This window comes from Cyprinodon variegatus, unplaced genomic scaffold, assembly GCF_000732505.1.
Source record: "Cyprinodon variegatus isolate N-32 unplaced genomic scaffold, C_variegatus-1.0 Scaffold182, whole genome shotgun sequence".
Lineage (NCBI taxonomy): Eukaryota > Metazoa > Chordata > Actinopteri > Cyprinodontiformes > Cyprinodontidae > Cyprinodon > Cyprinodon variegatus.
This window is the reverse complement of record NW_015150635.1, coordinates 618,061-633,615: the sequence shown is the minus strand read 5'-3', so window position 1 is coordinate 633,615 and position 15,555 is coordinate 618,061. Positions and strand designations below refer to the sequence as shown.

General features: G+C 37.8%; 1 protein-coding gene across 4 annotated transcripts in view; it reads right to left on the bottom strand.

Annotated features, from left to right (window-relative positions):
• Positions 1 to 15,555, bottom strand: part of tln2 (talin 2) — a 133,179-nt gene that overhangs the window by 27,915 nt on the left and 89,709 nt on the right. For all 4 annotated transcript variants that reach the window (XM_015378935.1, XM_015378938.1, XM_015378937.1 and 1 more), the window contains exons 29-41: positions 14,400 to 14,597; positions 13,778 to 13,917; positions 13,199 to 13,292; positions 10,832 to 10,921; positions 10,610 to 10,732; positions 8,573 to 8,716; positions 6,770 to 6,955; positions 6,476 to 6,616; positions 5,708 to 5,889; positions 3,997 to 4,129; positions 3,784 to 3,885; positions 3,478 to 3,648; positions 3,033 to 3,179 (exon numbers count right to left, since the gene is read on the bottom strand). In XM_015378935.1, the coding sequence (XP_015234421.1) occupies positions 3,033 to 3,179; positions 3,478 to 3,648; positions 3,784 to 3,885; positions 3,997 to 4,129; positions 5,708 to 5,889; positions 6,476 to 6,616; positions 6,770 to 6,955; positions 8,573 to 8,716; positions 10,610 to 10,732; positions 10,832 to 10,921; positions 13,199 to 13,292; positions 13,778 to 13,917; positions 14,400 to 14,597 (1,851 nt within the window). The remainder of the gene's footprint in view (positions 1 to 3,032; positions 3,180 to 3,477; positions 3,649 to 3,783; positions 3,886 to 3,996; positions 4,130 to 5,707; positions 5,890 to 6,475; positions 6,617 to 6,769; positions 6,956 to 8,572; positions 8,717 to 10,609; positions 10,733 to 10,831; positions 10,922 to 13,198; positions 13,293 to 13,777; positions 13,918 to 14,399; positions 14,598 to 15,555) is intronic.

The following is a 15,555-nucleotide window of genomic DNA, read 5'->3' as shown; positions in this document are numbered from 1 at the left end:
ATAAACTGTAATAACAAAAAAAAAGGACATCTAATAAAAGACTAAATGTTGTTCACGGGGGGATATACACTTCAGACACACTTACCTAAAAATATTTAAGTGCTTAAACACAGTAACTTATATTCCCAAAAATGAAAAAGTAGTCTTAAAAAAGTAACTATTTACGACAGTAATCAACAGGAGCTAATGGTTGTACATTTTAATAAAGGTCACAAGAATTCTTCCTTTTTTTATTTGACATAATTACGGTGTTTGTTTATATTTTGTTTGAAGAAAAATGTGCATTAGTTAAGCAATAATGAGCAGGTTGGGAAATAAAAACTGCATTGAAAGTAATATGTTAGCACAGACAGCAAATATTAATCGAATCTTATTGATCACAAATTTGGGAAATTTACTTCTGCATTTAACCCATCTCCTTGGAGAACAGAGGGCTACCATCGTGCAACATATTCTCATTATCAGTGCGTATGAAATCGTACGAAAAGTTATGCACACTATTTCGTACGTTTTGGACGTTTTTCCTCAAAAAACCACATCAGTGCGCATGCGCTGGCAGAAAGAAAAAAAAAGGCAGATCCGCGGACGGACGTAAAAATGGGTGCAATAATCACTTATTCATGTCTCTAACTACGTTGCTTGCTGTTTTATATCCTAGGGTTAGGGTTAGGGTCAGGATAAGGGCTAATTGTAATCTATATTCTATATCCGTGAATGGTGCGTCAAATGTGCATGCGCATACCACGAAAAAAACGTCCAAAACGTACGAATTTACGGTGCATAACATTTCGTACGATTTCATACGCACTCATAATGAGAATAGGTTGCAACGTGGGGCCCCCGGGAAGCAATTGGGAGTGAAGGGTCTTGCTCAGAGAGCCAGAGGGGCAGTCTGTGGGAGTGGGTTTTGAACTCCCAACTTCAGGATTCCAAGCCCTATGCCCTAACCACTAGGCTGCCACTCCCCACCAAATATTGTCTTATCGTACATGTATTAAAAACATAGTTTAGTCCTTCACCATATTGTTTATGTACTATAATATCTCACTGACTATTTTTACCTACAAAAGGGGAAACAACTTCACTTACAGTGACCCTGATGGTGTGCTTTAATATTTTCCTTTGTGTGTGGAAAGGGCTTTTTATTTTCTGTTATTTCATTGATGTAGAAAAAATGCAGTCTGTTTTTTTTGCCCTCAGGTTTGCTGATTGCGAAAAAAATGCCTCATTAAATGCCTCTGGTAACATTGTGTTTCATTATGTTAAAACAATCCTGTATTTTACAGAGCTCTGATTACACTGGTTTGCATTTATTTGCCAGCAAAGTGATCTTGTAGTTGGCGTCACGTCAACAGATTTCTGCCCGAAATCCCGTCTCCCAAGAAAAAGTTTCTTGTGATATTGTTTTCTAGATCCCTTTAAGATTTCTTTCAAACATACTATGATTATCTGCACTGCAGTGGTATAAAATGTTAAATTGCGTTTAAAAAATAAGAGATGAAAGATGTCCTCATGAAGTCGACTGTTAAAGTGTACATGTGTTTCTTAAAAAATCAGATTGCAGATGAAAAATTACTCCATTGCAGTCATTTGATAAAAAAAAAAATGAAACTCATCTCACACAGCTTTATTGCAAACATTTTTGTCTGTTGAATTTGGTGATTATAGTTTACATGTAAAAATAGGCCAAATTTAGGTTTTGATAAAACAATCTACCAGTGGAACATGTCTGTATTTCCAAATGGAAATTTACATGATGAATTAGACACTTAAGGCGGTTTCCCACTGAAAACCTGGGGTTTTCAAAACCGGTATAATCCGCTAACAATCGGCTCTTTTCCCATTTGACCGGAAAAGCCGAGTCTGACTCCCTGCTGGTGAGCTGCGTGGCCACTTTCCCCCACCACTGCGTGTCTGATGAGGGCCTCACGCTGGGAGAGCATTAATGATATTGACAATGCAACGAAAATCAGGAAAGTAAATAATGGTTCGCAACATGGTGGGGAGCCAGAGCGTAGTCAGTATTCTTTATTATTTCGCTCTTTTGTTCCTCCGAATAACTCTCACCAGTGTTTGCGCCATATTTACCTAATGTAAACAGAGTTGTTTTGGCTTGTTAGATCAGAAGAGACTGGCATGGTGTGTTGACGTTGCATTCAATGGTGTTGCGTAATTTAGCGGTTCAACCTGGGTCTGGTGTTTTCACAGCATGTCGATCAGAGTCGAGGCGGATTTAACATGGGTAGCTTGCCGAGTCGTTTGACCCAGGTAGACACGCGTCAGTGAGCTATTCCCACTGCAACTAAAAGCCAATTGTTCCTGGGTTCAAGTGGGTTTTTCTGCCAGTGTGAAAGGAGTATTACTGCATAGACAATTTCCTGGATATTTCTGGGTAATGTTCGCTTTTGAAGCCCTGACTGATTCACAGCTCATAGATGATTCTTCAACTTAAAATGGCATTTGTCTCCGTTATCCCTGTTTCCTAAGTACCTCTTTCGAACACCCCTTTACCTTTTACCCAATTTTTTATAGAAATTACTTAACATAACATCCAGTCACTGACACCCTCCAGAAAGACGGTCAGATCCAAATGGTCACTACTAAAGAAACTGTCTACTTATAATCTGACAACTATGAAGTCAGCAGCCTTCCCCATGGTGTAGGTCGACATTCCAAGTTGTATTTTGAAATGTTGCATTGTATAATCCAATTCTCATCAGCTGTAAGCCAATATAAGTTAGAATAAAATAAAAAAAATTAACTTAAATGAGCTTATATATTAGATTCCCAGTCTGATTACTGAAACAATATATCTGGTAGGTGGCTTGGATTGATCAAACAGGTAACTACATCTGATGGCCAATTTCTTCATTTTCCTTCAACTTTGAAAAGAACTTTAGACTCAAAAACTAAAATTCAAAGAATATTTGTATTGAACAAATAAAAACAACATCTAGGTTAACCTCAAACAGCCATAAAAAAACAGGAACACAAAACATACATTGTTTTGAGCAAAAGAGACCCTTGCTTACCCTGCCAATGGACTCAGCAATGGATTCCACCATGCCTCCAACCATGCCAACCTCACTTGCTGCCTCGTTCAAGGTTACCATGATGTCGTCCACCGCCTCCTTCATCAGCTGTGCTGCCTCTGAGATGGCATCATGAGTGTGGGAAGCCTGGGGAGAAACGGATGGCTAATTAACAATGAGAGTTGTGGTTCATTCAAAAGAGAAGTCAGTGGGGTACTCGCGTAGATGTTCTACCATAAAACTCTCAAAATGTAAGGCTGTAGTACATCCAATTGTAAAACACAATACATTAAATGTTGTGCTGAGCTATACCGCTCATCCGCAAAACACAAGGTTGTAGAAACTTTATATGATCTCTTTTAAATTTTACAATCTAGACAGATTATGCTTTAAACTAAAAAGCATAGCAGTTAAGAGCACAAGAACCTTAAAAACAACTATGTACCTTAGGGTTTCCCCCGCCTTCTTTAGCAGCGTAGAGCATCTGAAGGGCAGATTCCGACAAGGTTTTAGTCTGATCCAGAATGGTCATCTGCTGTTGGTGGTCTTGCAGCTTCGAGGCTAAGCCCACTGATGCCACAATAAGTGGATCGAAGTAACTGGCCAGCTGAGTCACCTGCAAGAATGTGTTTAAGAGATTTGTAAGAAAATAAAAGGATTTAAGCACCAGATACAGAAAAAAGCCCAGACAAAATTGTCTTTTGTTCTGAATCCAAAATGGATAAAGTGATACACGGTCAGAAAAGAGCACCTTGTGTCCCAGCTGGGCAGCTTCCCCTCGGGCTGCTGTGGAGACAGGATCAATCAGATGACCGATCTCCTGCACAGAGGATGTCAGCTGCTCCTGGAGTGCCTGTTGAGTCACACCAGCAGATAATTAGAGCTTAAGCAACAACAGAAAGGCTTACAGATACCCAGTTATTTCTTTTAAACAAGGTACAGTTGATGGGTTACGTGCACTCACCTCCATGGAGATATCATCTCTGCAAGGCAGTGTCTGCCCAACCGCAGCCAGGGAGGCTTGCTCAATGTCTCGGATACATTTATTGATGTTATCAATAGAGTAATCACACTCCCTCTGCCCTGGTGCTTTGTCCCTGTCACCAGAAATAAAGATTTATATATATTTTTTTATTTAAAAGTAAAGAGTTGATTGTTGTGTCCAGTAAAAGATTTTTCCTACACCTTAAACATATTCACATTTTGTCAAATCGTGACTGCATGTATTTTACTAGAATTTTAAGTAAATGATCAACATGAAGTAGTGCATAACATTGATAGGAAAGAAAAAATTAAAACTGAAAAGCCTAAACCATGGTGTGCCGTAATATTAAGTCCCCTTTATTCTTACCGTCACAAATAAAAATTACTACAATTATCATGTGATGTGATCTTATTAGTAGCCAGAGATCAAATATGTGCTATTTAAACTCAATATAAATCCAGCTGTTATGCGAGGGTCGTCAGAAAAAAAAAGAAGAAAAGTTTAGCTATGAAACAGTGAAAGCGGAGCTACACGGTAATACTGCAAAAACTGCAGTGATCAACAGCTTGGATGGGAAACTCTATCTCTCTGGCTGCGTCTCTAGGTGTGTCAACCTTATTAGCACATGCAACCACAGAGACAGATGTCCACCTTTACTGACACAGCACGGAACGAAAACTATGCACTACTTTATAACAGCACTGCTTGGATTTATTTTAGGCTTGTGCATACTGTGTAATGCTCATGGACCCCCCTCCAAAACATACAAAGGAAATCTACTTCCTTCTTCCATGACGACATAAGCTTACTGATTAACCCATTTTGTTTATTCTATAATCAAGCTTTTCCTACGAGGAACGGAATCAGGTTTAATTCATCACAGAGAGGCTGACAGGTAACCAGTGTACACTGATACAAGAAACATGTTAATGGAAATGTGCCCTGATTTTTCATCCTGCAATGATGAAAAAAAAAAAATTCCTGCAATGAAAAACGATCTTATTACCTCCACCATGGAGGTTATGCTTTTAGTGGAATTTGTGTCTGTGTTTGTCTTTCTTTCTGTCTGTTTACAGGATAACTTGAAAAGTGATGAACAGATTTTGATAACATTTTAATCAAAAGTTAAGCTCAGTTGAAAGAACATTCCATAACATTTTGGTGATGATACATATAATACTCTGGATGCAGGCATTTTAAAAGGATTCTTTTAACATTATTTGTGAAAACAAGTAGTTCCCCTCTAAACCAGAGAGTGGCAGCAGTGACTATTGACAGCTTCAGCATCAGGCTCAAAAAAGTCCAGAAGAAATATTTAGCTATAAATGTAAGGCACAATACGGGGCAAAATTTGCTGCTTGGCAGAGGTCTGCACTCTTCAAGTGCTCTTCTAAGTAGGTAACCTATGGTTTTGTTGCACTGAGTATATTGCACTTTTGATATGGGTGGACCAGCACAAAGTGAAATCTGTTTCAGCTCTGCTTTGCACACAATTTACTGCTTTTAACTAATTTCCGCAATGCAGACGAGATATTAGCTACTATACACTTAGACTTGCAATTTACTACAAAGGGAAACAAGCAAGTGTACATAAAAGTGTTTACTCTAGCTCATCAGTTCACATCTGAAATCATGGATCCAGGGTAATGATGCTGAAAAAAGACATGACATTGAGCAGGTTGTAACCAACCTGATTGATGTGATGAGACTTTTGATCGAGTCAGAAACTGTCCTGGAGTGGCCTGCCAAGATCGACCACGTGGGGGGGTCTTTAGGGTTGAGGACAAGTGACCGTGCCGTCTCTATAAGGTAAGTAGAGCTATCGAGCATGGAGCGGGCTGAGCGCACAATAGGCTCCTGTGCCACTGAGCCCTGGAGACATGAAAAGATTAGAGCTGGTGAAAATACAGCCCAGGTAGCAGCTGAACAGCCAGCAGCGAGCTGTTTTGGTTGGACAGAGTTGTTAGTATTCTCTGGCTACTGTAGAGAGATCAATTGTGGAATCAAAAAGAGGGATGAGATTAGAAAGGCAGCTTTACACAGACATGGGGACTAACACCTTTAGTCTTTATGATATGAGCCAAAATCTCTCTTGACAATTAGATTAACAAGCTGAAGATTACAGCAGCTGTAGTAAGAGCAAGCACTGTAAAACACTGCCCTACAATAGATTACAGCCATAAAACGTTCAGAGCACTGTTCAAGCACAGCGCTACTAAAGACCGAAACTGATCTTACACTTTACTGTGATGTTAATAGAAAAAAGATAAATGCACAATCAGGTCAAATTCTAAAGTATTGTGAAGAGCTGGTATATAGGAAGATGTTGACAATAAAACATGCAAAATCAATACAAAAATTTTTAATTCAGTTTGTATTTAGTTTTCTCTGCTGCATGTGCTGTGCAACCATTAAAACAACACAATAAAAACAAATGGTCATTACAACGCATAAATACCTCATTACTGATCTGAGCTGGGATGCTTGCAAAATCAGGGTTGTTAGCAAAGGTTGATAGGTTTTCTACAGCCTCAAGCAGTGGAGCTGTAGCAACACGGCATCTGTTTCTATTGTCCTCAGAAAAATCTCCATCTAATGCCTGAAAAGAGAAAATTAAGCATGAAAACATCTCTCCAAGTTGATCACATGATTAAAATTAACTGAATTATACATACACATCTGCACCATCTCCTTTGATCAACCACAGACAAGCAAAAAAAAAAAAAAGATCTGTAACAAATTTACACTCAACGTTTTGATCAGTTGGGGAGTTGACCTTGATGGTTTTGACAAGGTTGGCTGTAGTGTTGGCCACCTCTTTAGCTGACTGGACAAACTGCCTCCTAGCCACAGGGTTGGAAGTTTTAGAGGAAGCTAGACGGCAGGCATTACACAGAGCTGAGGTGTGCTTGGCAACAATTGTTGCTGCAGACAAGACCTTTCAGACACAGAGACAGGAAGCATCAAGTATGTTTAGAACTGTAGGTATTCTGAAGCACAGCAAAATACACTAACAATACAGTATAGCCACAAAACATTCAAATCAAATGAGAGTCCATTTATACACATAATCCATAACACTACTACTAAAACTTCCAAGTTGTTTGCCTGTGCACATGTTGGTCTCATTGATATTGGTACCAAGTCTTTAGGGAGGTCCAAGCCAGTTCTCAAGTCTTTTGCCTACAGTCCTGGTTACCCCATGGTAGCAATTTCCCAGTAATAGGCTACATTATGAGGACTTATAGATACATGTCCCTATGAGGAGAAGTAATCTTATTGGAGTGGGGGTTAGGTTTAGAACTAAGGCATGAGTGGGCAATTCCAGTTCCTTAGGTTGAGCTTCCTGCAGCTTTTAGATGTGTCCTTGGTCCAACATATCTGAATCAAATTGCTGAATTACTTTATCTGTATGCAATCATTTATTTATCTAGTCCACTTATTTATCTAGTTACTTGATTGAGGGGTGTTGCACCAGGGACACAACTAAAAGTTGAAGGATACCGGCCCTCAGGAACTGGAAATTCCCACCCTGGAAGAAGGTGTGAAATGAGTTTAGGTTAGGTTTAGGTATGCGTTGATAATTGTTAGGTTAAGGGTCTGGGTAAGGCCATAGAAATGTATGCAATATCAATAGAAATCAATGGAAAGAGCCAACAAGAATTGTTTGACACAACATGTGTGTCTGTGTTAAAGTGTGTGGTCTTTAGGAGTAAGGTCTGAAGCAAGGGCCACACTGTTGCATCCAATTTTTTTCCATGTCACACTGACTGCAGTGCGTATGAGGCTCCTACTATGCAGGGTAAGCAGATTCTGATCGTTGCAGATTTTTTTACTACTTCTGACTCTGTGCCCCATGAATGAAGCAGTGTCCCACATTTGAAAGGTTCAGATTATTAAAATTAAAATGAAAAAAAAAAAATAGAAAAGAAATAACAGCCAGTGCAAAACAAAGTCCAACCTCATGACCAGCCTTCACAGTAAAACCATAAGGAGACTAATGCATTAATGTGACTCATTTTTAAAAATCATAATTAATATATAAATAGAGTCTTGTTAAAAAAAAAAAAAGTAGAAATTCACCAACAAGTTAAACGCTTGAGATTCTTTTTCTAATTTTAGGCTTGAATCAATCCATAACATGGATTTAATGAGTTAGAAAGTTTGACAGTCAGGTTAATTTTCTACATTGTTGGTGTTGTGTTTAACAGCCGATCATCTAATGGTAACATGTACATTAATGTTTACAGCACAAGTTTTCAAAGCACAACGTTACAATACAACAAGACAACGTTTATTTAGCTGAAATGTCTGCAATTAAATGTCTAAGTGTTGTGCAAAGGCAATATAACCCAAATAAATGTTGAGTGAAGAAAAAAAATTCAGAACCTTTGAAAGAGTGTATCTTTTGCTGTAAGAAAAGTTAAGGTTCAGGTATTCTAACAATTTTATGCAATGTAATCACACATATCTCACAACAGGAAGTCAAGAAGTTATATTTATACGATAGGAAATATTTATGTATTGTCTTATAGATTAAGATGTAGCATCTTACCTGTGACGGACTGCTGGCTGGATCCACTAAATTTTGACAAGCAGTCTGTATGGCTTGATGGGCTCTTGCGAACTGAATCGGATCCACCAGCCCCTCATGACCAGAGTGACTATTAGGATCGGAAACAGCTACAAGGTAAGAGGCCTAAAGAATTGATAAAAAAACGTGTCAGTTTATTGAGGATTTAACCAGCAAAAGATAAGATAAAATAAATAAAATGTTAGAGCCTACCCATCTAAGCTACAAAATTTGACCAACATTCAAATTTATGCGACCCATGTCACTTAATGGCATTTAAAAGGACCGTCACACGACCAGTGTTGTAAGACCCTAATGCCCTGTTTAAAATTTGCAATCATTGCCTGGTGGAAAATATCAATACTGCCCTGGTTGTTTGGCTCTATTTGTGGTAGGCTGTGTACAGACTGGTGTGTTGAACAGATTAAACCTGTGTTTCTCCTCAGTCCTTGTGCATGTCTGTTAATTTTAAGACGTTTTCTTTTTCTTCCATTTTACTTGAATTATGGATGTTTGTTTCTATTTAGTGTATTTTAAACTTTTTGGCAAAGTTGCAAATTGGAATTAGAACTTTGGCAATGTAACTTCAAGTCAACAAATCAATGTGTCATTCTCTGGATTAATGACCTCCAGATGTTTTTATTAGATAAAATATCTCATATTTAGTGTGTGTATTGTGTTAATGTTTACTGGTAAATTGAATAAACTGATGTTGAGTTTAGACCAGAGGTCTTCAACAGGGGGTCCGCGACCCCTAGGGGGTCCACAGTGGTACTGCATGAGGGTCATGAAAGTTTTATATTTCCCTCTGCAATGTTTTCCACTTATTGAAGTGTCTTTAAATACACATTAACATGAATTCAACACACTATTGTAAATGGATAAATGGAGGCAGAAGATGTCTTTCAATCATCAATGTGCACATTCAGCGACACACAGGAGCTTTTTCTCAACACCTGTCCCATCTCCGAGGAATCAGAATCAGAAATACTTTAATAATCCCTAGGTGAAATTAGTTCTGCTACATTATTCCATAAGTAATAGAGTGAGTATAGGACCAGTTTGATATAACATACAATATATATAAAATGAGGTGTTCTCCGCACGATCTCTCCATCGGTTTGGGGGTCATTGAAGACCTCTGGTTTAGACTATTAATGTTTTGGCTCTTTATATGTCTTAAGAACTCTAAACTGATGGCAAGCTGGTAGAAGCTTTTTTTTGTTACTAGCAATTAGAAAAAAAAGTGTGTTAAGGAAGGATACCTTTGAAAAAACAAGCTTCAAAGCGATTTACATTGAAACGTTTTAAACTTGTCAAATTGTCTGAAATAAATTCCTTTTCATTAAAGTAATACATTAACTGTGCTACCTAGGTATGGTTTGATTGCTGATTCATCCATTTAGTATAAGTGTTTTTGGTTTAGATTGACTTATGTTCCCTTCTAATTTCAAATTTAATGTACAATATTTTGTCCATTCAGCCACCGTCTGCAGTCATTATTCACTGCAATCAGGCTCAACAAAAGACTATTCTCCTAAGTTCTGATCATACTGTATGTTTCCAGCTTACATTATATTTCAGAGAGCAACAATAATAATATCTCAAATAGTAATAAAAAGCTGGTTTAAACTGATGATTGATTGCGTTGTTAAATATTTGATTGATTGTTAAATATAACTTGGGGGTTTATCTAGAATAGAAGAAAATGTCAACAAAACATTTTCTCCTTGAAAAGGCAACAAGGATGCTATTTCATAGCTTGTTGGGTAGAATCCTGTAAAATCTTTGGAAAAACTTTATTTAACCTGCATGAGTCTAAATGGTTAAAAAGTAGTTCCTTAATCGTATCAACTTAGAGTTTTGGAAAAACTGTTACGATGTTTCATATTCTTTTCATGTAGTTTGGCTATGAATATTTTTTTCTTTTACAATATAAAGCAGTCTGGTTAGTTGTGTGAAAGTTATTACACTGAAAAGAGAAAAAAATTCTGAAATCAAAGTGTGCTGTGATCTCACCTGTGCAGCAGCCTCGGTTAGCCCACACAGAGCTTTGGATGCCAAACTCACACTCTCCCCAAAGGCTAAAACATCACCTGTCTTACAGTGCTGAGAAATGCCTGCCATTGACTCTCCCAGAACCTGGGGTGCATTGAAAATAAGGAAAATGCGCACAAACATTAAGCTGTCTGACAATTAAAGTACACACACAACAGTATGAATCATTTTGAACACCCGTACCTTCGAGTTCTCCATGACGCTTTCGATGCATTCAAAGTAGGAGAGTTCATTTACTGGCTCGTTGGGGTTGCCTAGGAGACCCCTGACAGCCTGTTCACAGATGGAGATGTTAATAACTTCAACAACTGTGAACACATCAATAAACATTTCTCCTTTAGTGCCACAGTAAATCTATCATGCAGTTAATTCACATATCAAAAAGCCATTCAATATAAATAACATGGATTGGATGATGCTTTAAAGATAAAATATATCAATTGGTGCCTTCAGTTAAATTTTACTGTTGTTAAAATTAATGTTCAGTTAGGTAATAGTGTAAAAATATCGTTAAACCAAGCAGGCTAGAGCAGGTATAATGAAAGCACTGAAGGTTCAATCAGTGCAAGCACACTTACTGGTAATCTTCAACAACGCTATGAGAGTGAGCAGATAAAAAAAAAAAGACTACAAGTGGAACCAGTGACTAAAGAGGACAAAGCCCTCTCTACAAAATCCAACATTGCCTTTGTGTATCCCAACATGACCTTTGTTACATACCTTCTTCCCACAGCTATGTTTAATTAATTTAAATGAAATCCATATAGTCTCAGCTGAAGAAACATGTAATCTCAAGGCACTTTGCAAAGATGATTCAATGATATCATACAGAAATATTGGTACAGTAAAAAGCTTTTCTAGGGAAACTCAAAATTCACTTATGATTTAATTAGAAAAAACTTTCGTAATCCCAAGGGGAAATTAAATGCTGTAGTAACTATTTTTCTTTGTTTGTTTGTTTTTTTGATTCCAAGTTGTATATGTTGATAGCTGTAGGCAAGAAAGATCTTCTATAGTGGTCTGTCCTGTGTGGGATCTTGAGAACTCTTTGACTGAAAACATTCTGTTGTTGTTTAAAAATCTACTGAAGATTATGCTCAGCGAGCAAAACTAACTGCCAACAGCTAAATATCTGATCTTCAGAAATTAAAAATCCTGGATGACACTATCTGTTCTTCACAAGCACTGCCAACCCAACTCTCTTAAGTTTTACAGCTTTTTTAAAATCTCTATCTGCTTCTATGGTCAGAAAGCCTGGCAGAGACACTGGATTGGGGGATATGATCCTGCAGGCACATATTAGTAAAATGCATAACATTGCATTTCCAAGGTCTTTTAACTTGTTTCTTAAAGATCTCACATTGCTTATTATGAATGATGGAAGAAACGTCTTGTTTTTCCTCTTCCTCTCTCTTCTCATTGCTCCTGCTCTCTATCCCTGGCACTTCTTTTTCAACTCAGCTAGGACTTGCAAAAGTATCTCAAGTATTATTTCAGATTTTAAAACATTAATAAACTGCTCCTGCATGTAAAAAAACAAAAAACAAAAACAAAACAACTCGCAATAATTGCAATGGTTATGCATGTCAAATGTGCATGAAAATATATTAAAATCATTTTAACTAGACAGCTTCCAACACCAGATGTAAAAAAAAAAAAAAAAATCACAATAAAAAGAAACTTTGATCCAAAGATTAACGAATTGAAGTACATAGAAAAAAAGAAAAAATAAGAAAAGGGTTTTGAAAAAGCTACCACACTTTTCCAACATGCAGTTGCCTAAAGACGCATGTTTCTACTATATTAATTCATGGATGACCGTGCAATGACATAAACAATTGGGTTTATTTGGTAATCTAAAATAACCTCCAAACAAATCAAAAAACACCTTAACATCTCAGTGTCACTCTGTTCAACCCACACAGAGTTTTATAAATACTTGGAGGAGGATAAGGTTAACATGATTTATAATGAAACTAGTAGCGTGGACAAAACATAAAATAAAATATGTTTTGTAAAACGTAAAAATGTAAAATACATATATAGTCACAAAGAATATTCTGTGTGGTGCAAGGTCAAATTTCTTATGCTTTTAGATGAAAGATTTTTTGGCAAAAAAAATGGTAATTCTCATTGGTACAAAGCATCAATAAAGTTAAATGGAAGCACAGATATAAGCTTCCTGGTTGGCACAAGAATAACTCACACTAAGGATCCTTGAGAAGGGACCCCTTAATAAAGAATGCTATAAAATAATTGCAGAGACCGCAATTTCTACACCATTTATCCTTAAGCCCAAAGGTTAGAAAAAAATGAAGGCTTTGCATGATTTGCAATGTAGCAAATTTGCAGATAGCAGTGGGAACAGTACCCTTGGTGATAGAGGACAGAATAAGATATCAATGGGCATTTAAAAGCTTTAAATGAAAAAAATACATAAAGATAAAAAACATAGTTCGAGTGGCGTGTACATATATACACGGTAACAAATGTGGATCTAAAATAATGTGTTTTGTCTGTGTGTGGTGAAATTAATCTAAGGATAGCTACCTCCAGCTCCCTCAAGGCGTTGTCACACTCTTTTTGTCCGGCTGCTTGCTGTGTGCAGAGCGTTATCAGCTGGTTAATGCTCTCCGTCACCGCCCTGAAACACACCAGCAATAGCAATACATCCTGTTAACTTTCACAAGTGTCATCTACATGGACACACAAAGATCCTAACTCCACTCAGACATGCTTTACGCTTCCCTATTCAAGCATGGCAGTGCTGGTCTCTCATTGTTATTGGTTAATACTGTGCACAGGGGTACAGAGATTGTCTGGAGTTTGTGTTCAGCCTTGCTGAGCACAGACAAGCTCTAGCCAAGGCTTCCATCCTCCTAATTAGACAGAGAGAAGTCAGTCAGGCCAAAAGCCCGATGGGACCAGCTGCTTGGCTCTTTTCCTCTAGCAGGAGGATATGCACTCTCTTTAGTAAGATCAAATAGACATGTTGTGGGAGTGGCATACAGATTCAGTACAAATATGTTTTCTGTATCCATCACATCCTTCTTAATCAGTACCATATAAACACACAGTATCATGCATGGGCAACAAAAAAAAAAGAATTGCATTACTCATGAATCACACCTTGCTGCTACAGCTAGAAGATTCTTTGCATTGGCTGCACCTGGATCCACAGAAAGAGACTTGGCGGCCAATAGCAGCTTACTGGATGCCATTGAGATGTTCTTCAGATTACCAATGACTTGTATCTGGTCCTCTTTTGTCTTAACATACACAAATAAAAAAGAACACAGTTATTTTTATTATTTTTTTTTTTACAAATAGAATAAGATAAACATGAACAATTGACAGATTGCAGATTAGACAACTTCTATCTTTGGATATTAATTAAAAAATTATGTTTTTAATGCCCTCTCTTAGTATTCTCTTTGAAGGAGGTTCAAGATTAGGTGTCATGCTATGTCAACTTCGATTGCACACCATCTTTCCAGATGAATGAGTTAAATCACCAGAACAAGATCAAAACTACATCTTATTAAAACTAAAGGGTTAGAGCTATTAAAGACAATCAGTGTGCCCAAGTTAATAAGGTGAAAATGACTGATTGAGCAACATCTTAGCTAATAAGGTAATAAAATCATACAGTCCGTATTCAAAGCTTCTAGAACAAAGATGTTTTAAAGGCTCTGCTGAATAGCCATCTCTGTGGTATGTGAGGGAGGTAGCTGTCGATTGTAAAACCCACTTGGGTGTGTCCTGCCATCTCAATGCCAGCATCCAGGAACTCATCAAAGTCTTGGCTGAACTTCCCCGAGGCTGCAGCCAGCTGGCTACTTGTTCCACGGGATGAGTGGACGACCTCGCCTGCTGAGTGGTTGAGTTCAGCTGCCGTGTGGTTCAAATCAGTCTGGGCCTCCTGGAATGTCTTACAGCTGGGAGGGAGCTTCAAAGACAGGTCACACCATTAGGATTTGAGTACACATGATTGTTAAGAAAGAAGAAGCATTGACAGTTCAACATACAGTCAGAGGTTAATAAATTCTTATACTAAATGACTGCAAAGCTTTTGTTTTAGTAATTCAAAGAATAAATAAAAACTTTAATATCATACAGTATATCATGAATCAAGACTAGCTAAACTAGCTTCTTAGGGCGACACAATCATTGGGGAAGAACGCTGACCTGACAGTTGTCTAGCAGAAAGTCATTAACACTATAAACAACATTATGGACACTGGCTTTTTTTTATTTCAGGGAGAAATGAGTGGAAGGAAAAAGTGAGGTACAAAAAGTGAGAAAATACATCAACTTGGAAATCCCCAGCATTGGAGGATTGTGTTGTAAAGCCTATTTAAGATGTGGGAGAGCTTCACAACATATTGATTTTCAGATTCCTTCTCCTGAAACAGAGGAATGAGAAATATCATACTTGGGCTCAGGAAAAAAAGGACTTCAATGTTGCTCACTATTCCATAATTTGTGTGATTCGCTTTGCATGGAATCAGCCTTTTGGAGCTGTTCTGAAGATATTTGGTTAGGTTATATCCAAGTAAGGTCTTCGTATGGGCAACGACTTGAAGGCACAACCTAAACTGTTCATAATGTATTCTTTATGGTACACCAGCATTTCTAATCCAAATGACACAAAACTCATATGGGTGAGTAGAATATGATGTAATAACGTAAAATCAAGGGCTCATTGTAAAAAAATGGCGTTCCCCTTTAAGGCAGCTGTTGCTGGGGATTCCATGTTACAGCGCACCATTGCTATGTGGGGGTCTGTACCAGACATGGGCAATGTGGAGTCAACAAGTCATCTCCATGTCATGTATTTGTTCTACCCAGCCACTGAAGCAGGTGAGTCCAATCTTCACCGTGAATTAACCTGTGCAGATTGGACT